Source organism: Drosophila kikkawai, chromosome 3R (assembly GCF_030179895.1).
Source record: "Drosophila kikkawai strain 14028-0561.14 chromosome 3R, DkikHiC1v2, whole genome shotgun sequence".
Lineage (NCBI taxonomy): Eukaryota > Metazoa > Arthropoda > Insecta > Diptera > Drosophilidae > Drosophila > Drosophila kikkawai.
This window is the reverse complement of record NC_091731.1, coordinates 8,617,264-8,642,850: the sequence shown is the minus strand read 5'-3', so window position 1 is coordinate 8,642,850 and position 25,587 is coordinate 8,617,264. Positions and strand designations below refer to the sequence as shown.

Below are 25,587 nucleotides of genomic sequence, written 5' to 3'. Positions count from 1 at the left end.
GCGCGCCCTGCTGCTATTTCATTATGAGTTAAGCAAAGTTTTTACGACTTTCTGCCTTTTGTGCCAGAGCCCGTTGCCAGAGACAGATTAAGCGGCTTTTATATATATGAAAGTCGGGCATAAGCGGGGGATTCTCGGCCAGCAGCAGCATACTTACACTCATGGGCGAAAGGTTAAAGTGCAACAATTTCTCAGAAACACAGAGCTGCCCGTGTACACACACAAGGGGTCAAGACGGACAAATGGGGATTTACATTTGTCAGCATTTTTTGCTACTCGGAAAAATGTTATTAGATGAGTTCTCCTCAGCTCCCGTGGCATTTGTCAACAGGAAACGGATATGGCGGAGCTTGTCCAATAAATTCTTTGATGTATTTGCGCTGACAACTCCCCCGGGAGCGAGTTGAGTGAGTAGGATGTCGTACTTTATTTATGCCACTGCCAGTCCCGCACCCAAGGCGAATCATAAACTGACTCAATGCCGTCATCAACAATTACGAATGTATCTCGACCGAAAAAAGGACATACAAAATAAGAAGCTCCTGAAATTTTCCACTGTCCCTGCGGTCCGTTGGCTAAGCAAATATTTGGCCTATCGAAAGTTATACGTGTCTACGAGGAATGGGCAAACAAACGAAAACACAACTCAAACAATCCATGCCGCCGTATCAAATACTGCTTAGCCCCCGTCGAAGCGAACACGAAGCCAAGAAAGTAACCAAATTTGTAAGAAAATCAAGGAGAACACCAGAGGGAATGGGGGTAAAACACACAATTTGTATTACTCAATTTATGCACAAGGTTTGTGGCTTTATTTTGTTTTAAAAAATGCTAAAAGAGGATGATTTACAACTAAAATATTAGTTTAAAATACATCCAAGAGCTGTTTGGCTTTGGAAATAATTTAGAAATTTTAGAGAAATACTTAAGCTTTGTTTTTAATCTAATTTAAACTTTGTTCCTGTAATAAAACTTTCTGATTTTTCACCAATCAAAATAGTTCTATAGCAACCTTTGGAAAAAAACGTTTGGTATGTCAGGCTTAGCATTTCCCCTTAGCCACCATTCCTTTGGCTTCCCTCGTTTTATCAACTTGTCAGGAAATTTATTTCGAAAAAAATTTGTAAAAATTCCATGTGGAAAGAAAAAAATAAAAGGCGTCCAAATCAGTAGTAGCAGAAAGACCGATTCGCGATGCAGGCCCACCACGCGATGCCCGACTTTCGGTGCCGGAACAACTGCCAGCACAAGGAGTGCCAGCGGCATGCTCCCCTCGGCATAATCGACCAGCACACGCAGTGCAAGTGCCTGGGCGAGGTGAATGCCTCTTCGATCTTCCTGGAGAACGTCCTGGATCTGGCCAACACACTGGCCCAGGTGATGATCATCTGCGGCCTGCACGAGTGCAAGGCCAAGTCGACGGTGGACATCATCTCCTACGCCTTCCTGCACTACGACCAGGTGTGCTACTGCATAGACACCACGCCCAAGAAGCGGCTGCGGAAGGAGGACCTCTTCCACGAGCTGGGCAAGAAGTCGCTGATGAATAAGGTGGAGGCGCACTTGGCCTATGCCATTATAAAGCGGGGCTTCAAGGCCTTTTACTACGAGCCCAAGCAGGACCTCACCTACGACGATCAGGGCAGGCCCTCCTACAACGATGAGTGCGTCTGGGTCCATGCGGCCCGCAAGTCGGCGGAGAGCTGTGCCCGCTTCGACGGCCTCTCCTGCGCAGAGCAGCTGGCCTACGAGGCCAAAATAAAGATCGCCTACAAGAAGTTCTACGACCGAATGCAGACCCGCAAGCGACAGCCCGAGGGCGACGACTGCAACTGCTGCTTCTGTGCCAAGAAGCGGGGCCACCTCGTGTACGCCAAGGAGCCGGTGCCGTGCACCTCTCCCAAGAAGACCCGACACGTCTGCCCCTACTGCTGCAAGAAGAAGCAGAAGCAACAGTACACGCATCCGGCCCGCCAGCCTGCCAAGTGCCCCAAGTGCCACAAGTCTAGGAAGTTCTGCTGCTGCGCCAAGATGGACTTTAACCTGCAGTGGGTCAAGAGCATCTGGGAGCGACCCGACTTCAACCAGTACTACAAGAACGAGATCGCCGAGATCGAAGACCGTCTGGTCAAGGGCACTTGCTGGGTGCCGCCGGAACCAGAGGAGAAGTTCGGCGACGCCGAGGGCGAGGAGGAGGAGCACGTTCCGGAAATGCCGCCGGAGACTCTTTTAGCCCTCGGTGGCAAGGAGTTGCCCACCGCACCGGAGCCTGAAACGGCCGTCGACACAGCGAAGGGTTCGCCATCAAAGCAGGGATCCATTATTGAGGAAGCTGTAGAGGCCTAAGCGCGGCTCGTAAGTGATTCCGCTATCGGTTGTTCGCAATCTGGTCGAATTTACGGTGCTGCAGCCCAAATTAATCATTTTATATTGCTCGATAAGGTATGCAAAATATGAATATCTGCGAAAATGTTTGTAGTTTTCTGTAAGTTTTTCTTTTTATTTTGAGGGGAAATTTGTTCAATTTAAATCTGCCGATTATTAAGCTGGAAGGATTTCGGTATATATGTACATCCCAGCAGACAAAAGGCGGACTTGCTGCGGGTGGATCCGAAAAATTTCCGCTAAAAATACTAAACACGGACAATGAATCAGACTTTTCGGATTAATTTCGCGGGTATCGCGAATTCTCAGGATTATACCCAATAAATATGTCGCAAGAGGTTCGCAATCGAAATCTTATTCGGATTCCGAAAATTATAGCATTTTCTGCCACAAAGCCTGGATCAGACGTTTTGTCCGCTTGAAGCCCGCAAAACAATCGTTTTCAATATCATTACCGAACATTTTTGTCTGCTGGGATGGTAACGAAAGGTATTGTGCTGGCCTTAAAATATATACAAATTTTACACTGGACTAAAAATAACCGTATGGCGTTAGGCATCTTATTCGTTATATTGTCTCTGTTTTATAAGGTAACTTTAAAAAAGTCTCGACCGAGACTAAATGTAACAGATAGAAGCACGAATATTCTTTACCATATATGCCAAAGCTTAATCAGCATCAGCAGCCCAATCGATTTAGCCATATTTGACCCTTTATCTATATTAGAAAAACTGATTTCCAGGCTTTTTCCCATTTATTTACTTGAATAAACTACGAAACCAAAGTTTGATTGTTAAAAATCCACGACTTTTGTACGCAATCTTTTTTGATGAATCGAACTAATTGGTTGTAAATAAAAAGACGTGTTCGTGTTGCCAACCGAGCTAGGTTCTTTCTGATGGCAAAATGTGTTTGCTCTTAGGTGACACACTTTGCTGAGCTCTGGTAAACGTGGCCGTCATTTCCCATTTCGCCCACTCACACGCTCTTCGCCGGTGGTAAAGAGCTGTGGAAACTGTCTCGGGCTCTGTGTCTACTTGGCCGAAAGTGGCATGCAACAGTAATGGAAAATACATTTAATCTGGCTTATGCTGCAGCTCCGGCAGACGATAACTCGGGCGCACTTCATCACCGCACTTACGCCCCACAGACCCCCAACGACAGCCTTCAACAGGGCAAGAAGAGGATGTCCCGAGGTGAGCTTCTCTCACCTGGAGAAACGAAAAGGGAAAAAGTGCCGAAATGTTGACCATCGGTGCGACGGCTGCCTTGAACTTCCCTACAAAAGTTTGCCACTGGCATTGCGAATGCATGAAAACTTTCCCCCTTCGGCTTATGTGTATTTCACTCAATTTTCACTGGCGCGTTTTGGCCAACAATGTCGGCGCATGTGGCTGGCTGGGTGAAAAGTTTTCCATTTTTCATTCGCCACACTCCACACTCCACTCTCCATTTCCCATTTAGCATTTTCCATTTTGATTTGAAACCGAATTTGAACCGTATTCTCTAGGTTGTTTGTGTAATCAAGTGGGTTAGCATCATCGACGGACCGCAGAAATAACAACGAACACATCCAATGAAAATTTACACCTGTCGACCGCAACAAATTGCAAATAAATTTAAATATGCTTTGTGGTCCGGAGATGGGTCATAAATAATTGATGATTTCCATGTTGAGATAATTATATTTTCGCCCTATAGCCAATCGAAAATTGTATCAGTTATTGAATTATTCAACGGCTCCGAAACAAACGAAAGATCAATTCAGTCAGGAAGGCGTCACATTTCCATTACCAAGACTTAAAGGCCTATTTCGGCAGGTCATGAAGTTTAATGGATTTTTTGGCTAATGAAATTCAGGTGGTAAGTCTTGAAACGAATTCTCGGCAATAGTCGTAAGTCTAAACAGGGGAATGAATGCGGATTGCAGCGCAATGTAAGAGGCTTTCAAACTAATTACAAATTCCTCCATAAGGCCAGAGTGTCAAGTGTCAGACAGAAGTTTCCGTTCCTCCCCTAAAAGAAACTTAATTAAGGAAAAATGAAATTTTGTTCTGCATTAGTCTGCGTCGTAACGGGGCGCCCAGTTAATTTCTCAAACATGCCACGACGAAGCGTTCAGGTAAAAGGTAAATGTTATGCATACTTTGCACATGACTGGAAATTGGTAAGTGCCTGGAAAACTCGCCCACCTGTGCGCACCTTCTCCTTCCCCGCAAGGGAATCAATTTGGGGGAAATTTGTGCGCCGGGAAAAGTGCACAAATACTAAATATTGAAATTGAAAACCTGACCCTGCATTTGCACGTGTCCCCCCCAGTTGGGAGATTCGCATACACACTTGCATTGGAAATGCAAAACTAAGATGGTGGAATGGCCAAAGAGTTCTTGGCTAAAGCCGAAGAAATGCGCAAGTCACAAGTGGATTTTCGCCAGGAAAAGCCCTTCAGTCTGCATTTGCGGTTATCCTCCTCAAATCTTGGTCTATGCGGTCCACAGATTTCCATTTGTATGAATGCAAACGTGCTGCTGCCTCTGGAAATTGGATTTTGTATATACTAGCATTGTGCATTTGCCATTCGAAATGATATCTTGGCCTGGCATTGTGGCCATAAATGTGTAAGTATGCTAAGTAGCTGCCAGTCCTCAGCTGCCTGTACATTTTCCAATAAAATTCAACATTTCTCTTCTAAGGAAACAGACAGCAAACAGTAAGGTTAAAAATAGATTTCCTGATTTAAAATTGTATTTTTTTCAAGTTCAAGTCTTCGCTCATTTCACTTGTTTCATTGCTGGAAAATCAATAGGACAATATTGCCTCCCCACCGACGACACTTTTGTTAATGAAAACCTGGTGTTTTCGCCTTGCTCAATGTTCTATTTTTGTAACCACCATGACGTATGAGTAACGCGGTAAAAGCCTCCTTTGACCAACTGTTTTTTACTATACTTATTTCTTAGTTGCCTTTTTCCCTTTCTTTTTTTTTTTTTTGCATATTACACGAGTGGCCTGCGTTCTTGCCTTGGCCTGGCCAACTTTTAGTGCGCAGAAAATAAATAATAAATGAGGCAACAATGAATGGCGGCGGCCAGCGACGAAAGGAAAACACTTTCCTCAGCCGGCAGACAGGGCCGTAAAAATTGACAAGATATAAATCCAATAATTCTATGGGGAAGGAAGGCGAGAACAGAAAGTTGCCCCCCCCCAGCCCGTCGAGCATCGTAAAATAATACGGCCCAATAAAAAACGAAGAGAGGAACTCAAAAGAAAAATACATTTAGTTATGACTTGACGCGTCTCCGTCTGGAGCATAAGGACGACTTTAAGGCGGGACAGAAACCATCAACGTTTTTACACTCAAATTGATAATCTGGGGCAGGAGTGTTAAACTTGCCGCTTAACGGGCGAAAATCAATTGCAATCGATTGAAGCGAAGGACAAACAGAAAACTGAAGCCAGCTGAAACTTTCCCGGCCGGACTCGATGCCGCATGATTTTCATATTTAAATGGAAATGGATTCTGCCGTCGCCACAACAGACTTTTTAATGACCTTCCCACAGCCCATTTCGCGGCCACACACACCACCCGATGATGGCCATTTGTTGGCTTATGGCCGCTGAGCCAGTTGACAGTTTACCGATTTAATGGGGACGAAGTGCGGATTGATCGGTGTCCATGGACAACGCAGCCCACATATATGTGTAGAGCCGGGAGTCGCTCAATTTGCATACACACATTTACTAAATATTCATAGATTTGCATATCACTGGCGGGGCTGGTTGGGCTATAGGAACGCGGCCTGATATACCATAAATCTTGGCAATCAAGCATAATTAAACTGTCGACGTAATTAAATTTATCGTACGCACTGCATCCGATGCATCGCCCGATTCCATACCTTTCGGCACACGTTTTTATGGCCTTTGTAAATGGCTCTGAAAATTGCCCTGTCCAAACCGATGTTTGTTTCCATTTTGTTCTACTTTCTTTGAAAATTTATATAGCTATTATTTATGCCAGGGAGCTGCAAACTAGCAAATGGCAATAACAATAAATATTTCCTTTATTCAACTGCGACAAGGGGCGGCTTGGACACTTTGTCTGAAGGTGGAAACACTGCAATTCTCCTCAGCATTTCATCTTTTGTATAAAATTAATTGGATTTGAATCAGATTTGGCAACTCGTTTCTTTTACTGACACCTGCAATTTGTCTTTTTATTTCAACTTCACTAAATTACTAAAACCTTTTCTATTAAAAACATCCTATTTCCCGTTTTCGAGTCCCATAAAAATTAGCTTAAAATATTTTAATACTCCACTGCTCACCTATTTTCCTCCCTTAATTAGCGCTTTATTACGACTCCCTTTAGTTGCAATCACAAATCCCCGGCTAAGATCCCATTAAAAGTTTAACACCAGCTCAAATTTCTTACTTCTCAGCTTGCCTCGAGGCCATTAGAGACCACGGGAAATACTCGGCGAAGGAAATTAATTAGGAAACATGGCGGAGAAGAAGTCGAGGCCGAAAGTTGCTAATAAAATTATTCAGAGGGTTTCAGGTTCAAGTACACACGACTGTCCAGGGTTGGCCCAAATGCTTACGGAGGGCGAGTTGCTAGTTGCTGCGTTTGAATGCCAAAACGCTTTTCTGTTGGCCATTATGCGAGGCGTAATCACGTTTCAGCTTTTGCCTGAGCGCTCTGTTGATTTTGGACCCTCCCCGTGCCCATTCCCTTGCCGTTTGCGGCTTTCCTTTTATGGAAATTTCATTTTGTGCCAGCTGCAGTCGGAGCGATCACGTAAGTGCAAATGGCCAAGTCCACGGAATGTTTTGTAAGCCAATATGTCCTCGGCTGGCTCAGAGCTCCACTTGCACGCTGGTTGCAGCGTTTGCAGATGGATTCTTTTCTTTTTTTTCGAGCTATTTGCTATTTGCATGTGGGGCACGCTCCAGCGACTGGCTTCTAGAATGCCTCGCTTTGTTTGCCATTTGTTGCCGCTCAAGTCACCGCACATCGGGGCAGCTGGGACCCGAGAAAGCCAGCGCGAAAAAACGCAACCACCACCACCTGCCAGGATTTTTTCTGTTTTTGTTTTCGTTTTTGGACTGCCTTCGAACACATTAGGCTAAGGAACAAATCAAATATTACATAATTTATGGTATGCTGTACGGCAGGACTTGAGTTCGCCTCGTAAAACTAATTGAATTATTCGCTTAATATTTATGATACTCTGGGCGACGCTACTAAATTAATATTTAAGCAGGAGGAAATGGAAATTCACGAGCCAAACACATGCTAGATAAATAGGCAAAGGAATGATGATGGAAAACTCGGCAAGCAAAGGGTATTAAATATGTATTTCTTCTGGATAAATCATTTACAATTTATAGAAAATGGTTCCTATTTCATTTTTCGTACTTTGTATTCAATTTTAAGAAATAACTAAATTATTAATGAGGCTATTAGGCACAAAAACACCTTTAAAAGGAAAGGAAAACCAATCTTAAAACTGCCAATCAACTAAGAACAAAGCAACAATCGAGAAACGAGAAACGAATCCTTTCATGACGAACAGGAAAGGAAAGTGACGCAGAACCCTTTCAAGCTGTCATTGGTGGCCGCTTCTCGGAGTGCTTCTGACTCTGGTGGCACATTTATTAACAGCCACTGAATCGGGAAGCTGACCAAAAAAAATTACTGGCAACACAATGCCACGACCTGACGGCAGCCCACGCTCGTTATCGTCCGTCAGAAAGCCACGATGCCACGGGACACAAAAGGGAGCCACAATAAATAAACTCAGTGCCACCGGCACACCGAAGCGAACCGAAACCAGGGCCCAACCGGACCCAGGAGCCAAAGCAGCCAGAAGCGGCGAGAAAATGCATCGGGCTTTCTTATTCTGCGGAAAATTGCAGCATAAAATATGTTGTCAGTGACAGGAAAACTGAAATTATTACACTGCCCACTACCAAAGTTCCTAGCTCTCTCTCTCACGGCGGGACTTTATGAGGGGGGAAATTGGGACAAATTGGTGAAGGTTTATCCAGGGTAAAAGTTTCTAGTGTTGCATTTCCCGAGCCAGGGTTGCAGGGAGTCAGTTACTTGCAATAATAGTACAGGGTGGAGTTGTAAATAATTATCAGGAGCTAACGCAGCGGTTTTAGATTTGAGTTTAGATTTTTAATTATAGATACGGAATAAATTGTTTGCTAAAGTTAAGAATAGTATTCATTGGTTTATCGGATGACTTACTCCGACCTATTTAGGTAAAGTATATTAATCTTAAAGAGCGATCATCAGCAACGAAACAATTAACAAGAAAGTACACTTACGAAGCTGAATGTCGCCTATTAATAATCAACTTTTCCTCCTATATCTACAGCTTTTGTTAAAGGTCCCTGTGTTGGCCACTTTGACGCAGACAGCTTTGTGATTCGTCATGCGGCATAAAATGGGGTTTCTGGAGTTTTTCCAAAGTGCAATTACTGCAAATGACAAGCTGGGGCTAGAAAGGAATTGAGTGGGAATTCAGGTGAATTCAGGTAACTGTCAATATGTCGACTGCATCGAAACCCAGTGACTGTTTTCAGCAGACCTCTGTTATTTTCACCGATTTATATTGGTTGAACAAGGACATTAAGCGTTTAATGGTGTGTTCACGAAAATTAGTATAATAGATTAATTATGCTATGCATATTCATGAGACGGCCATGCGGCAGTTAATGGCAATGACTAATTGAAGTCCGTTCGTGGTCCACTGCCATAATGCCGCAAATTAAGTTGGCCAACACTAGTTTGCCAATTTATTGTTCAAGCTCGAGTTAATTACTTCTTTGGGCAAGGAGAACATACGTCAATCAGCTAATTAAATTAAAAACCAATTCAGCAAATACCGCGAACCGTGACCGACATGTTTCAAATGCCGCAAATCAACTGAGGTCCGCGGGTGTTAATTAAATAATATAGTTTGAATTTAAAAAAAAAACCCTGCAAAATACCATCACGAGCTAAAAGCTGGAAAAACCCGTTGCCTGCCAAGGCAATTAAAAAATTCCAACTACCTTTAAGTTCTATTAACATAAACTTTAAACGGAAAAACCAAAAGATTCCCATCGCTCTGGGGAAACACGCAACTGGAAAAGTTTTTCGCCAGCACCAAAACTACACAAGGAACAAAATGAAAAAAATGAAACAAACATAAATTAAAAGCACGTACACATTTATTATGCAGCTCACCTGCCAACGAACAAAAAATCAAGGGAAATAAAATTAAAATAAAATAAAACTGCAATGCCCCGAAATGAAGAAGTGCAAAATTCTTTTCATTCGAATTATAGGTGGTTACGTGGGGCAATAAATCAACTAAAACAGGCAGGAGAGTAAAAAAGAGAGAATGAAGGTCAATCAGTGAAAAAAAAGGATGAGATCTCACCCCATCCCAAATTGCGTATACGCCCGGTGCGCCCTAATGAGCTACCGAAATGAAATAGATGGAGTTGCGATTCGTTCGATTACTTACCGCTCCGCTTCACGATGGGATTGGCCATGTGCCCGTAGAGACGGCTTAAATCGATGGCCATTGTGCCGGTGGTGGCCTGCAGGAGCAGCAGGCACACAGCGTAGGTGGGCCACATGTTGAGATGACGGTGGTGATGATGGTCCATGGCCATGGACTGCCGGAGCGTCGAATTGAAACACTCGCCTTGGACTCGAAAAGTTTTTCACACGCGCACGCACCCGCACACGTTTTCCACTTTATCCAAGTGTTTTGATGGGGTTTTCCTTTCGTTTCTTTTTTTTTTGTTGCAGACGCAGTTTTCCGGCAACTTTTCCTGGTGCCACTCGAAGGCCCTCTGATTGAATTATCGGTCGGCCCCTTCAGCCACTGCAACGGGTGGGTGGTGGGTGTTGGGCCCGCGCTCCCTCCGTCCGTCCGTCCTTCGATACGCTAATCGTCCTCTAATGGAGTTATACGCACCAGAAATTAGCTGCGACCTTTTCCGGGATGCCCTATCCTTAACGTTGCTGTAAAGTTTCGATTCGTTTCGTTTCGTTTCGTTTACATTTACTACGTGGTTCTACGGACTACATGTAAGCTTTAACCCGTTTGGTTGTTTCTCGGTGTTTCTTTTTTTTTTCGTTTTCGTTTGTTTTGTTTTTCGTTTTGTTGAAACTAAAGTTGAAAATAATTTTGCAGGCAAACAAATATTTATATGTGTATATATAGATATATGTTTTTAGTCGACTTTTTACATCTTTCTACACTGCAACGAAAAGACAGAAGGAGAAAAAGTTATTTACTAGAAGCTTTAAAATAAATTTTTTACTTAAAAACAACATATTTTATATATTAAAGTGTTGCCAAGCGTGGCTTTCATATAAATTAACTGCCACACTTTATGACTTGACTTTCATCTGCAGCAGAAACTCTGAATTGAGACCTCAAGAGTTTGGCACCGAGTGTCCTTTGGCTTATCCCGAGTCGTCTCCAGGAGGCAATTTACATACCGCAGCGACTCGAGTCACCCAGTCACCTAATCAGCTTAACGAACTTTAACTTTTCCTTGCTCATTTTCCGTTGGTTGTTTTATTTTCGGGCATATAACGGCGACAGTCGTTCGTCCCCACCAGGGAGTAGAAAAGTTGAACAACCCTTTTTCGTATAATTTTTAGATGGATTTCCAGCACTCACACACTCGAGCGACCCTTAATGACTCTCTCGAGCTCACAGAACACATACGAAGCGTGTAACCGAAAAGCGGCAGTAAAAAAGAATGAAAGCGTCGGCCAAGGGGCAAAAAGAAGGCCAGACATAGACGAACCTTTAATTATGGCCAAGTTAACCCTTCCGTTTTTGCTCTTTTCTCTGGGCAAGCAGAAGTTGAGGAAGAGTGGGAAAGTGTTTCAACTTTCTGGTATACTTTTCGGGGCAATCAAAAATGGACACACGACAAAATACACTTTTGCCCTCAAAACCTTGGCCCCTTCACTTTGAAAAGGAAAAAGTTAAAGGCAGGATGGGGTAGCCAGGCTTTTTAATTAGACTTTTCCCCTGGCTCTCGGGATCTCTCCGGCCTTGAAAATTGAATAAAGAACAAAATATTATTTATTCGAATAAGCATGGCTAAGCTGAGAGGTAAGTTTCGTGTTGAAAAGTTTCCGCTAAGCCAAACTATAAAGTTTGGATTGCCTTTAATTTTCAGATATTAAAAGAGCCTAAAACAAAATTTTAATTCTAAAAGTTCAACTTTTTTGTCTGCCATCAGTGGATTAAGCTGTTAAATCTCGTAACAATTCCCAAGATCACATAAACTACCCTCATCCCACCGGAGAGGGAAATAAAAACGAAAATAAAGAACATAAAATTCTCTAATAGCCTGAAAATGAAACTTCTGCCTTAGCTAAACCGATTTAATAAACACCTAAAAAGGCACACGGCATTGGAGCCGCCCGGAAAACACCCAGAAACACAGGACGACTTCCTGGCAGGAACATTGGACTCCTTAGACACGTTGGCCAAATAGTAAATATCGGCCACAGGAGACCCACAGACAAATAGAGGAGACCAAGAAAAATATCCAGCAAAGCGAAAGGCGGGAAAAAGTAAAGTGAATTACTGCCAAAATGTGGCCAAATAATGCGGCGTAAAACGCTTGAGCGAGAATTGGGCGGACTGAAGGTGAAAAGAGCGTGAGGTTAAGTGTAAAAAGCCATTTGTAAAATTTGGAAAAATAAAACAGGTGGGAAAGATTTATCGGAGAATTAAGCAATGGGTTTCAGAGGCTCCAACACTGAGCACTTGTTTGAAATATAAGATAGCGACTCTTTAGTTGTCAGAACAAGTTGAGGAATAAATGAAGAATGAAATATTCTTTCAGATGACTTCTCTTGAAGGAATTTATTATTAAACAGGGATTTCATTTTAGTGGTATTTTAAAACCATTCGTATTATTAATACTATTAAGACTTCAATCCCATTTTCTCTCCTAAAATATATGAATTTACTCTTATACACAATTTACTTTAAGATAAATTAAAATCCTGGGATATCCGTTTAAGGCGATTAAAGGAGAGTTTTGGCTAGAAGGAAAGTTATCCTTGCAATAATTTCTCTTATGTATAAATATGAGAAAAACTGAAAAGCCAGAAAACTTTTCTCAGCATTAAATCCAAACATTTTCCTTGGCTACCTTGGCCTAAAATAAAACGCCAACAAGAGGCGACCAAATCACAAACAAACATTAATTTGCATAATTTACTGTTCGGGCTGAGGGCGGTCACCCAAACAAAAATGTGCCAGCATTTTCGCTGCCAGTATTTTTAAACCATTTCTTTGCATTCTTTTCTCCTCTCCATTGTGCGGGTTTGGGGTTCTTAATGCATAATTTAACAGCAGCCTGAAAAGCCAGGGAGGTGCGGCCGGAGCGAGGCGGCTAACCGTGCGAGGGGAGCTCAAAGAAGTTGGGAACAATCAACAACTGCGTGTTGTTATTCAAAGCACACGCACACAAGCACAGGCACAGTCACAGACTCAGACGAACAACCACCAGGCGCACACGGCGGATACGCAACGTGTATCATGGGAGCACGGAGGAGGCAAGACTAACGAGGCCTAGGCCTCGAAAAGAAATCCGAAAAAATAAGTGCTGGGATGGGGAGTAAGTATAACGCAAAGGTAATGAAGAGCAACAGCAACAGAGCGGAGCCGTAAAGAAGAAATTTTCCGCACACACAGATTTTTTCTTTACAACTCAAATTTCGTAGGAATTTTGCGACTTGCGGCTGCTTCGACAGTTTTTTGCACAATCTTAAAGGGCTTGAAGTCACAGTGTCATGTGGTAGCACACGCGACAGTTGGAAATCCTTTAGCCACTTGCATTCCACTTAAACTTTTCCACAATATAGTTTTTGTAATATTTTTTCAAGAGTCTGCTTTGGTTTACAAAGGTGCCAAAAAATATATAAGTGGTGTGTTACAGTACGTTTGAGTACGAGCCAACAACTCGAACCACTATTTACAACTCCGCTTGAGTGTAAGTTTCAAACTCGACTGAAACGTTGAGCGCTTTGCCTTCGACTTTTAAGCACTCTTCCGAACGCTCAACCCGAGCTTCGTCGTCCGTCGCCCACGCACGAGTCCTGGCCGAGTGAGTTTTCCGAGTGGCGAGTGGAAAGTGTCTCTCTCTCTCTCGTTTCCCCTGTGCGGTTGAGTTTTCCCCGCGGCATTCGCTCTTTGCCAAGCTCCTCTCAATGCCACTCGCAGGGCTCGAGCACCTGCTCTGGGCCATATTTCGTTGGTTGGGTTGATGGGTTTTGGCTTGCTCCCCAGGACCGGTCCTAGGCGGTGCGAGGTATGGGATTTTTAAAACCTCCGAAACTGATACTTGGTTATGAATTTATTGGCTATATGTTAGCAATTCAATTACCTGAAACTTTTACCACTTAGGAAACACTTAAATGTTGCCATTAATGAGTTCATTGAGGTGTCATGGACATTAATATATTCAGATATTTTAGATTATAATTATTATTATTTACTTTATTTGTTTAAAAACCAATGTATAATCACTATTAAAAATTGTGTAAAGTTGTTTATTTGGTCTAAATACAAAAAAAAAGAGTAATTTTTGAGTTAAAATATTATTAGTTTATAATTATAATTATATAATTTTAATTTTCCATATGTTTTGAACTAAAACCTTAAGGAAAATAAGGCGAATTGCGTTGACCTTGGATGTCAATATATTTTCAAAAATTGTTTGCCCCAAGGGCATATCTATTTAACAGTCGCGTCTCGCCACAGCTCGATAATCCTTTCGCCACTTAAGGCTACCCACGCAAAAGCTAGTCTCCTCGTAATTTAAGCAATAAATGAAGCAACAAATATTAATTAGCGCGGACAGACCAAACAGCATCCGCATGGCCGTGGTTTAGCAATGAAACATGGCCCAAGACGAGAGAGAAATTGCTGAGCAACAACAACATTGGACCAAATGTAAATAAAGCTAGGGTGTGTGAGTGTGTGTGAGTGTAAGAGAGCCCATGAGAGAGAGAGAGCTACAAAAGCCGGCCCGCCCCATTTCAACCTCCCACGCAATGTCATCTCTGCCTTCCCTTAGACCCCCACGAATCCCACAGTCCGTGCGAATGTATCCAATAGTTTGTGGTGCCAACCGGGCATCGTTCCTGGGCGCCCACGCAGGCCAGCAGGTGAAGCTGATTCGACGACGTCCGCCAAGCGTTGGCGTTGCACTCAAGTGGGCAAAGCGGCGGCCGAGAGCTTTTCCGAGGGGGGAAAGTAATCAGATACGGGGTTTATGGTAAGTTATTCACGATTTCCATATTGCGCACTCTTATCGTAACATAGTTCGGGCTTAGAGGCTTCGAAAGCATAAGTGTATTTCAAATATATGTTTTAAAATAATTAAGTTTGCTTGGGGACTTAATTCAGCTTTCAGGAAAAACTTCTTGAGATAAAATCCAGCGGGCATTATTCACTAAAATCGCTTTAGCCTGTTACTTATCTTTGTAAATTGTTTTTCCTTTCTAAATTGAAAACAACTTACTTAAGTAAGTTAAATTAAAATGTATAGAGAAGTAAAGAACCAAACAGTAAACCTACATATGTGTGAAACAAGAAGCTAACTGAAGTCAAACAAAAGAAAACGACAATGCGGTTGAGAATAAAACAACGAGAAGTATTGACGAGTAAATACGATGGTTTCTAAGCAGACCGACGAGTATGTTAATGAGTAAAGAATGAAGGACAACGAGAAAGATGTAAGATAAATAAAGAATTAGAGCTAGAGCCTTTAGGTCTATTTAGCTGGGCCTATACTATATCGAGTTTTATTTTCAAACTTACATACATACCTAATACTCAATATATATCATAAAATAAATCAATAAAGCTGATGAACGATTTGATTAAGTTACTGATTTGTAAAATCAAAGACTTCAAACAACATAAATTATTATTGTTTAAAAAAGTGCAAGTCTAGTTCTAGTTTACTTTGTGTGTTTACGCTTCATATAACATTTTATTGCAGGTCAAACCTCAATGCTAAGAATCGGCTAAGGTGTCCTTTCACTTAAATCCTTAATCAAGCAATCAGGCCAAGATAAACAAAGGGAAGAAAGTGCACAGGCTAAAGGCCAAGTGCAATTTCCTAATCAACAAGAATGCCGCCTTCAAGAAATTTGTTTGCGCAACCAGACAGCCCAGACATATCACTTAGTGTCCAAGCATCTCTCCATTTGTCAGTGTTTACCCACGAACGGGGGACAAGGGACCCAGAGGAGCTACTTCCACGACATTTTCAAATGGGCTCTCATCACCCGACGCATTGTTTATTCAATAATTCATTCAAGTGGGTCCCGGACGATTCATATGTGGCGTCGCAGAAAGGACATCACACGCAGTTTGGCCAGATTCATCTGCACGCTGTCCAACACCCGGATGCTGGTCAAATCCTCCACATGCGAGTAGCCTGCGACACGTGGCACCAAACTGAGTGGGGTCTTTCAATCATTTGACAGGGACAAGGACTTACCCGCCAGGACAATGGCCTGGTCCCCCGTTTGCTGGCCCAGAGCACGCCACGGATCCAGGTGGCCATGCGTGAAGATTACCTGAGCATAACGCTCGCTCTGATTGAAGCCGAACCCGCCGAATTGGCTATTCGTCTGCTCGACGCCCTGGGCCAACTGCTGGGCACTCTGCTCCGCCCCGAACGCATCCCGGCAAAGGGACTCGAAGTAGAACAAGGGCACCTGGCTGGCAAAGGCAGTGGACGAACAGGATGGCGACTTGGTGGTGGTGTACCAGCCGAATTCATTGCAAGTCTGATAAAACCAGGCACGAGCTGAAAACAAATTTATTATAAGTACGAACGTTCACTTGTATTTGCTGGCATACTTCCAGAACTTTGATCTGCTGCTTCACTGAAAAGTTGCAGCATGGAAGAGTAACCAAAGTCTTGGCATTCAGTCGTGCGCCTGCCCTCCGAATTGAGCAGTTCCAAAAAGGCCACAAAGGCCACTTCATCATTAGTGTCCAGGGACATTAGGGTCTCACAGAGACGGGGAATATAAGCGCTGTAAAATTTTTAACAAATTTATACACAAACAAATATCAATCAGGCGCACCTATAGCTCTGCACCAACAAAGCGAAATAATTGCCCAGGCCATTGAAGAAAGCTGCTCGATCCAGGGGATGCCTGGGATTATAGTCCTCACAAGCGTTGAACTTTGCCAGCAGGTCTTTGATATCATCATCCTCAAATAACTTCACCAAGTGTTTCAAGCCTTTCTCGATCCGCAGACTGCAATTTCGTCCATAGCTCAGCTGAATAGAGCTACTGACCGCCTCCATGTATTCTAAAAGAGAGGCGGTTTGAGTACGTCAATTAATCAAAAATTCAAACTCACCGTAAAAATCTGCCTTTGCCAGTAACGGAGCACTGGAAGCCCAACTGGCAGCTATTAGGTCCGGATACAGTTGCGTCATCCAAGCCGCCAGGCTGCCTGAATAGGACCCTCCCACCAAGATAACTTTGGAATCTCTCATCTCGGGATTCTTTGACTTTTGATGGCGTATGAAGTGGGCCAAGTCAGCCAATGATTGATGGAGACTCAGTTGCTTGAGATACGGCTGTTGAAAACTCTTGTCCCTTTAGTTGGGAGAACTTTAAAACGAGGATATCCTGATTTATTAAGCTAAGGTCTACTCACCCGTGGGGCAAGCTTAAGCCGTAGTAGCGGTGTTCAGTGTAGAAGAGCATTGCTGAATTTTCCACGGCCATGTCGTGGGTTAAGCCCGTTCCCATTAGTCCTGCACTGATGGTCCACTCTCCGCCCAGGAATATATAGATGGGTCCTTGGGGAACATGATACTTTGCATTGCGCAAATAACGCTGCAAAAAAAAGAATATAATAAAAAGCTGATTTCATGGACATATCTTACCATTTTCCAAGTCTTATTGTTATTCTCATCAAAGTGATCGACTTTTTGGTCCAGCCAGAGTTCCTCCACCGAAGCGAGTTCCTGTTTTGTGTACGATCCTGAGACGGGTTCCTTATTAACCAGTTCAAAGCTCCTTTTATAGGGATTTGACTCATTAGCCATTAGATATGACAGCCAAAACAATATCTGCACAGTGAAGTAAAGCCGCTTCATGTTGAGTTGCCAAGTGAAGTGAATAAATTTAAAGTATAGCCTACCGTTTTTATTAGACAATATCAGCCCCTATTGGCTGTGCCCGAGAATAATGAATAATTAAGTTCTCTGAATTCTAAATAATATTTTACTAAACTAGATCAAGGTGAATTTATGATATGAACAGAGAGAACAAAGGGGAACTTATGTGTGAACTATTTATAACTTTTGATTTCGATTTCATTTTTATATCCATTTCTCCCTCAATCTGTTGCAAAAGCTCTAACAATTTTACTGCTTTCACCTTTTTAAAGGTGCCTGCGATGACTTAGCCAAGTTTAGCCGCCTTTATGCCGCTCGGAGCCATTCCCTCGTATGCGCAATGACGCTGCAGGCACAAAAACAAACACACTCTCAAATAAAACCCACGCGCGTGTACCTAGTGCAGACAACGCGAAAAAAAAACATAAAAACATTTTACAGCGTTGACACAGAAAAAGCAGAACATAAAAATATACGCAGCGATGCGAGTAGGCAACAGGAGAATGCACAAAATGTGTAATTGGCATATTCCTCACATGCTCCTTGTCCTGAAAAATGCCACACGACGGAGGAGCATCTCAGCAGGATTCTGCTGGTGATGTCCTGAGCATTCAGCTCCCTGAAAGGATTGCGGAAGCGAAAGTCAAGCTGGGTAAACTAAAGTGAAGGAGTGCTTAAAAAAAAGGAAAACAGCGGGGAAAGTTTTCAATTTATCGAAGGAATGGAATGGAATTTATTAATATAATAATAAGTATATTCCCTGCAGTACCACATGTCATCAATAGGCCTCTGTCATCAACAATTTATCGACAAATTATCAACAATTCATCAACAATTCATAAACATTTCATCAACGATTCATCAACATTTCATCGACAGTTCATCAACATTTCATCAACAATGCATCAAAATTTTATCAATATTTCTTCAACAATTCATCAGCATTTCATCATCATTTCACCAATTCATCGATGAAATGTTGTTGAATTGTTGTTGATGACAACCTAGGACGTGCCAATGTTAAATTCAATAGGCCCCTGTCATTAACAATTCATCAACATTTCAACAACAATTCAACAACAATTCATCAACAATTCATGAACATTTTATCAACAATTCATCAACAATTTATCAAGATTTCATCAACATTTCATAAACAATTCATCAACAGTTTGTATTGCAATTCATCGATGAATTATCAACAACACCTCTTCGGCTGTTGATGAAACGTTGATGAAATGTTTATGTATGGTACTGCAGGCTTTGAATAAATTTTGAAATAATTTTAAATGATACTTTAATTATTTAGGCAATATCGTCAGATTAACCTTGTAGATTTTCTTAAAGCTACGTTTTTTTTGCATGCCACTTTCTTCCTACACATATTTATTTTGTCAAATTAATTAAATTTTGTTGGCAGTCGACAAACGAAGCACTCGAGGAGAACAATGCCACTCTTTTCTGTTCGCTAGGGGGCGTTCAACAACAAATGGCGCTATGAAAAGTTATTATTATGATTATTATTACTCGTTCTCGGCGTTCACTTGGTCCTTGTTATTTCTTTGCCTTTTTCCCGGGGAGAACCTGCAAATTGCTTTAAGCGTGCAATTGATGTTGAGCCTCTTATATGCCACAGTTCCGTGTCTGTCTGCGGGGTCTGATACTGCGGAGGAGTTCGACGTAATGACAGAGAAAAGGATTATCCACCGTGCAAGCAATTCAGACAGCAGAAAAACGTCCCAAAAATTGGCTGGCAGAAAGGCGTCCGCATATAAATAACATTTTTCTCTGCACATGTGCTCGAAAGCCACCCAACACGGCGGTTACATTTTTCATAAATATTTAAAACGAAAAACTGGTTGGTGTTTTTTTCGTGAAGTCAGAAAAAGAATTAAATATTGCCAAAGAAGGTCTCATGCTCTTTGAACGAAGGTTTTTAACTAAATTAAGGGAACTGCAAAAGGTAATTTAATAAAGGCTTAAATTTTATAAAAGTTATTATTCATTATTAAAAGTTTATCTGATTATATATTAAATATTTTCTATGATTAATAGTTAGGAAAACGAAGTATCTCTGTTTTGAGATCAGTTTTCTATTGTATGCTGTCGTACATAGGAATGTAACAGGGTGATTCGTGATCGGCATCAACAGCCGAGTCGATCTGGCCATCCGTATGAGCAAGTGCCGACAAATTGACTGCCTTTGCAACTCTGAAATAAATAAATATTAGTGACGACAATATAAAATATGTGATTTTCCAATTCCTTCATTTTTTTTTTACTGTAGCACCCATATATTTTGTATGTAAAGTCTTGACACCTTATTAGAAAGATCTTCAGATTGTTAAACAGACAATTTCAACGAAAAGCACATCAAAAGCTTCGGCCTTTACACACTCTCATGCTGTCCGTTAATATGGAATGTTAAACGCTTCCGTCTGCGAGCATGCGCCTGAAAAAAGGACTCAAGCCGAGAGAAATTCATGGCTGCCCCTCAAAGGGAGGAGCTTTTCGGCACTCTCTGGCCCCAAAGTAACGTCCTTTATGAATGGCCTCCTGTTGCTCGAGACATAACAGGTGGCAAGGCTCCGAGAGATAGCTGTAATGGAGCTGTTGATTGCTCAACGAGAGGAGCGAAAGGAGAGACAAGTTCACCCCCAAGCAAATCGATGGGGCTGTGGCTCGAGAGCTGGCTTTCGGACACCTTGACACTGTGACACACTGAAAAATGTCGAGGCGAATTTAAATTACTGCAAAAACTCTCGAGCACTGTGTCTGGCTCAGGGCTGTTGCCTTGAATTCTGTTTATGGCCCTGCTGTGGATTAGCTCGGTTCCTGTGTAAAAAGAAGCCAGAGGCTCAGTCTTCTCTTAACTGTATACCCCATTAATAAACGCAGAAAATGAATGGCCTTTTATCTTTTATTTATTTTTTAACTTAAGTACTTAATACTGTATTTACGTGATTTATTGCCTTAAGGCAAATCTGTTTCTATAAACTTTTCCGGTATAACTAAAATTAGCATTTTGACAGAATGTATTTGGGTACTTTTAAAAATATTATGTTACAAACAGACGTTTCGTAATTAGTTCAAGTAAGAAAGCTGTTGGGATCGCTTGCATGCTTTGTATTTTTTTAATTATATGAATAACATTTGCATTGGCAAAAACTATTTATTTATTTAACATGTTAAGCTTATCATACAATGTTAAACTTAATAGTAAATTACCGAGCACTGGCTGCGGTGGCCTTCGACTCTGGTTGTGATTAATATTATCTAAGTGTTAATTAAGAGCTACATTTATATAATGACATACCCATAGTCCTACGGACTTCGTTTACGCCTACTTTCTTTACACACAACACAAACACACATTATTGTAATACCCTGTAACACAACCACACTTGCCCAATATACCCAGTACACACCAGATAGTAACCAGAGCACCAGATAGCAACCGGATGGTTATAAGAATCCCAAAGCCAAGGCTAGTGGAATAAACCTAGGCTCCACACAAAGGATGCAATCTGAAACTCCAGACAGTCCCTCTTGTAGACTAAACATTTATGACTTAAGTCCATCACCCAATTGTCACGTTCCCACCTTCAAAGTTCGGACTCGCCAAGTCGAAAACAAAAATATTAGATTTCGATAACAAGATCGTAAAATCAAAAGAGCACTTGTATCCAAGAGCGAATGCACTTGAATCCAAGTGAAGATTAATTACTAACTCCAAGCTCTCTCCAAATTCTCTTCAGGACTTTTAAAATTTAACTCAATATTTGAAAGCTCGAGACCGAGGCTTGAACGTCAATCAATCCAGATCAATAAGTTGAGTTCAGTTTGAGACACGAAATTGTTCGATCGGTGATCTTCATTTAAAATACAAACCTTTGTAAAACTACTTGTAATATTCAGTTAAAATAAAATTATATTATGAATATGCAAGCATTTAATTGGCGCAGTCGGTAGGATCATCAAACAGAAAGAGTCCTTAAAGTACGGTACTGCTTTAACTGAAAGGATACGCTATACAACTAGCATCCTGAAACCAGCGAATTTTAACAGTGATTCCAAAGTTAAAGTGATCCGCAAAAGAATCTACGTGATTCGAAGTGACAAAAATCCCGTGCGGTCAGAAAAATAATATCAATAAGAAATTATTTAATTCTGTGAAAACCTAAAAAAAAAATCCCGTGTGGTCAGAAATAAAACTCTGCAAGCCACCAATCTAATCAATCAAAATCTTACCAAACCAACAAATCATAAAAATGGCAGTTCCACAACTCTCCGAAGTGCACCTGAACCAGTTGTTGGCCCAAATCAAGGAGCTCCATTACTATGATGGAACCCCTGGAAAGCTATCCGGCTTTATCGGCCAAGTGAAACAGCTGCTGACACTCTATCCAACCCAAGATGCGCGTCAGGCACATGTGATCTATGGAGCAATCCAAAGTGTTATTGTTGACGACGCATTGGAAGCAGTGATTCAAACAGGAGCAACGTCATGGACAGAGATGAGGACAGCCCTAGCAGTATCTTTCAAGGACCATCGCCCATATGTGACACTGATCAAACATAAGTTAGGAATATATTTGATAAGTCAAATTATTCAGAAATATTAAAGACTACCATTAGAACAACAATCGATAGAAAGCTTCCGGACAGAATGTATATGTCGCTGGCAAGAAAGGACATAGACACTATTCCGAAATTAAAACAAGCCACCATGGAATTGGGACTCTATGACTCAAATCCAGAGGATAGCTATTCAAAATCAAACTGGCACAATCGTAAAAACGGGGGGAATAAGAACCAAAGAAATAATCAGAGATATTACAATAACAAGCATAATCACCCCGGTAATTACAACAATTCTACTAATCAAAATTCTTCAACACAAAATACTAACCAGAGTAACCAGAACCAAAACACTTCTCGTCCCATTCCACCAAATCAGAGAGGAAACTACAATACAGTTAGAGATGGTTTAACTCAGGCTAGGCAAAATAACCCCCTCAATTACCAACCCTCAACTTCCAACAACGCGAGTAGTGGCGGAGGTGTCAAAAGGCAAAGAGAAAGTTCAAGCGGACAAAGCCGCATGGATGTAAATTTTCATCAAGCTGCCTCGGAGACACAGGAATCAGAAGAGGAAGGGTCGGTCCGTTTATAAAAATAACGTACAAAGACAAGCTTTATAAGGGCATGGTTGACACAGGTTCTTCCATCAACATCATAAAGAAAAATTTCGCAAATGTAAAAGAAAACACAGAAAGGCTCACGGTATACACTATAAAGGGGCCAATAAAATTGGTAAAAAGTATTAAGTTAAAACCCAGTTCAGTGTGTCCGTCCGTACAGAAATTGTATGTGCATAATTTTTCCGAAAGTTATGATTTCCTGTTAGGTCGCCCGTATCTCGAAGATACTAAAGCTAAAATCGATTATGAGAAGGGGATAGTAACTTTAGGCTCCAAAACCTATAAATTCTGTTTCGAAGAAGAAAAGTGTAGTATGCGCACATATCGAATACGCACTGTACCCAGAGTACTTAAAGCGTGCGCACTGTAACACAATGTTGCAGTGTTTACACAATTAAAAGTCCCGGTCATAAACCATGAGTGGCCGAAATATGAACCGATCGCTAAGGCTTAGCCTGCACTCAGAAAGTGTCGGCATATTTGCATCGAATGGACTACACGCGCATACCCCCTCGCGCCTCCACTTGTGAGCGCATAGCCAATGTACATAAGTACATTCCCTTATACATAAGAATATATATCCATAGCCGTCTCTCTGCCGCTGCCTGCGAGCAGCGCAGCTACGAGACCTAGCTTATATCATAACTTAAGGAATACTGTAAGATCACTAACTGATTGAGCCTTGGAGCGGCATCATAGCTGCACCTATCAACCAACTGTTTGAGCCCTGGAGCGGCACCATTGCCGCACCAAGGTAAAAACCTATATAGAAACAGAAATAAAAATCATTAACAAGTATCAAACTGAACTCCAAGACTTATCCTTGGGAGGAATTGTGGTTGGCGGAATAAACATATTTCATGGCGAACGTGACAGTGATTAAAGAACCTGCAAAAAGAAATATAATTATCCCAAGGAATAAGTGCTAAGTGCTGAGCTAAAAGTGAAAGTGTGCTAACCAAAAAAAAAAATACCAATGTCCTACCCTAAGCCTCAAGGGGTAAAACGGAGCAACCTACCAGCATTCCTGGAATGGGATGCGTTTGAACGGATGTTCGACATTATAGACAGAGGTGTTACAGATCATGAAGACATCGCAACAGAAATAAGAGCTTATTTCAACACCCACCATGGAGGGAATTGGCAGTGCATAGCGGGAAGAAATCTAGGAGCAGCAGTCGACCAAAGTCACGAAAAATTCATTCACTACTACTACGATGTGGAGGTAGTGCTCTTCCGACTTAAGGACAACGCTACTCAGTAATAGAGTGTGATGAAAAGGGCTGGCGTAAAAAATCGCATGAACAAAAGAATAGCCCAATTAAAGTGGCTTTTATACACCAACGAGCCACCACCGCCGTGGGCTACAGCCCAGAAATTACAAGCTGAACTAGACTTGACTTCACAGAAGTGAAGAAGCCAACAATAAAAAGCCCCATCACTCCTCACACCGCCGACCAACAAATACAAACAACATACACAGAAAAAACAGTACAACCACTTCCTAAGCCAATTCCGCAAAAATCGCAAAACTGCCCGAAGGACTGCCCAGGACCCCTCTACACCGCTGAATGCAAATACACATGCATGAACAATTAACCTGTGCGAAGACCAGCACCGGTGTCGCCTGAGCCCATAGGCCCAGGACATCAGCAGCAGATAACACACGTGTGAGTGGCAGGCCGCCTCTTACACCTGCGAGGGAGCGTCAGCAAAGCCAGGCCGGCGACGACCAGCTGACGCAGAGGACATTGAAGCCGGTAGCAGCAGCCTAATATTTTTAACACCCTTGCACTGCGTTGCATATTTTTTTGCGAGTGCACTGCGATGCACCTTTTTTTTTACCCCCACTTTGTAAAATTGAGCGGAACCTTTTCTGCCCGATTAGAAGCGTAGCCTGTAAAGCTATGCGAACAATTAGGTAGAAATTGTAAAACCATATGCGCGACGACGCGATCAGCAACCATTTTATAGAAAATGGAAGCGAACTAAATAAAAATTGCAAATTCAAAATAAATCCAAGAACTAGTCTTAACGAAACCAATAGAATCAGTAGAGTTTCATAGAACTTCAAAATAATAAAGTATATGAACCCAAAGTATACGACAAAACAGCAAAAATGACTTTGGACATAAAAACAGTGGATTCCACTGCCAATGTCATTAATAAAGTAGAATCAAGTAACATCGATTTATACTGGGTACATATACTCCTGATAATCATTGTTGTTATTATGTGCGCTAGTTTCTTTTACCAAGTATACAAGTTGCATAATAAATGCCTAAAAAAGAAGTATATGAGCCGAGGAAATGACCTCGATAAAATCTAATTAGAAAACATATACATATAACAGCAATGATCAAACCTCACATATTTCAATAAACAACACAACAACACAAACACGTCACCTTCTTATCAATGGTTAAATGGATTGGAATGCAATCTTTAAAGATTTATCCGATATCAAGATAAATTTCAACAGGTCCTATAAATCTTTAGCTCAGAATAGGCCAATCCAGAAAAATACAGTCAAAAAACACGTCTGGATATTGGTAGAGTGCTTCAATGCGGCACGATTATTAATATACGAGCATAGAGATAGGCTAACTCAGGACCACTGGACACAAGTATCTACACTTCTGATACGCCTCCGATCCCAGTTGATAATTGTTAGACAGAAATTCGGTTTGGATATATCAATACCAACCATATTAACACTACCAGTAGCAGCCTCAGTTGCACTTGACCCCGAAACAGACAACGAACAATCTGAGGAACCACCTGAAGAGAG

At 41.8% G+C, this 25,587-nt stretch overlaps 3 protein-coding genes across 5 annotated transcripts in view; 1 reads left to right on the top strand and 2 right to left on the bottom strand.

Annotated features, from left to right (window-relative positions):
• LOC108084377 (IDLSRF-like peptide) overlaps window positions 1-10,062 on the bottom strand; it is a 40,757-nt gene extending 30,695 nt beyond the window's left edge. The window contains exon 1 of the mRNA XM_017180563.3: window positions 9,912-10,062. Coding sequence (XP_017036052.1) covers window positions 9,912-10,062 — 151 coding nt within the window. The remainder of the gene's footprint in view (window positions 1-9,911) is intronic.
• LOC108084374 (uncharacterized) lies at window positions 1,055-2,723 on the top strand. Of its 2 annotated transcripts, none has more exons than XM_017180561.3 (2): window positions 1,055-2,442; window positions 2,510-2,723. In XM_017180561.3, exon 1 carries the CDS (start codon window positions 1,195-1,197, stop codon window positions 2,344-2,346), a length of 1,152 nt encoding a protein of 383 aa, XP_017036050.1. In that variant the 5' UTR covers window positions 1,055-1,194; the 3' UTR covers window positions 2,347-2,442; window positions 2,510-2,723. The 2 variants fall into 2 exon arrangements, with proteins under 2 accessions (XP_017036050.1, XP_070143020.1); XM_070286919.1 differs by having other exon boundaries at window positions 2,491-2,723.
• A 118-nt stretch (window positions 10,063-10,180) lies between the features above and the next one.
• On the bottom strand, window positions 10,181-17,636 carry LOC108084376 (putative serine protease K12H4.7). 2 transcript variants are annotated; one of them, XM_070287025.1, is made up of 7 exons: window positions 17,359-17,636; window positions 17,127-17,308; window positions 16,824-17,065; window positions 16,541-16,772; window positions 16,311-16,489; window positions 15,946-16,257; window positions 10,181-10,656 (listed from the first exon to the last, which is right to left on the bottom strand). In XM_070287025.1, exons 1-7 carry the CDS (start codon window positions 17,569-17,571, stop codon window positions 10,652-10,654), a joined length of 1,365 nt encoding a protein of 454 aa, XP_070143126.1. In that variant the 5' UTR covers window positions 17,572-17,636; the 3' UTR covers window positions 10,181-10,651. The 2 variants fall into 2 exon arrangements, with proteins under 2 accessions (XP_070143126.1, XP_017036051.2); XM_017180562.3 differs by lacking the exon at window positions 10,181-10,656 and adding an exon at window positions 15,481-15,882.
• Between the last annotated feature and the right edge of the window lie 7,951 nt (window positions 17,637-25,587).

Bases quoted from the DNA above. Each gene is read 5' to 3' on its own strand.
- LOC108084374 (XM_017180561.3), top strand. From the start codon at position 1,195: ATGCAGGCCCACCACGCGATGCCCGACTTTCGGTGCCGGAACAACTGC.
- LOC108084376 (XM_017180562.3), bottom strand. From the start codon at position 17,571: ATGAAGCGGCTTTACTTCACTGTGCAGATATTGTTTTGGCTGTCATAT. The intron at 17,309-17,358 runs GTAAGATATGTC...TTTTTTTTGCAG, and splicing joins ACAATAAGACTTGGAAAATG to CGTTATTTGCGCAATGCAAA. The intron at 16,773-16,823 runs GTGAGTTTGAAT...CCTCTCTTTTAG, and splicing joins GGCAAAGGCAGATTTTTACG to AATACATGGAGGCGGTCAGT.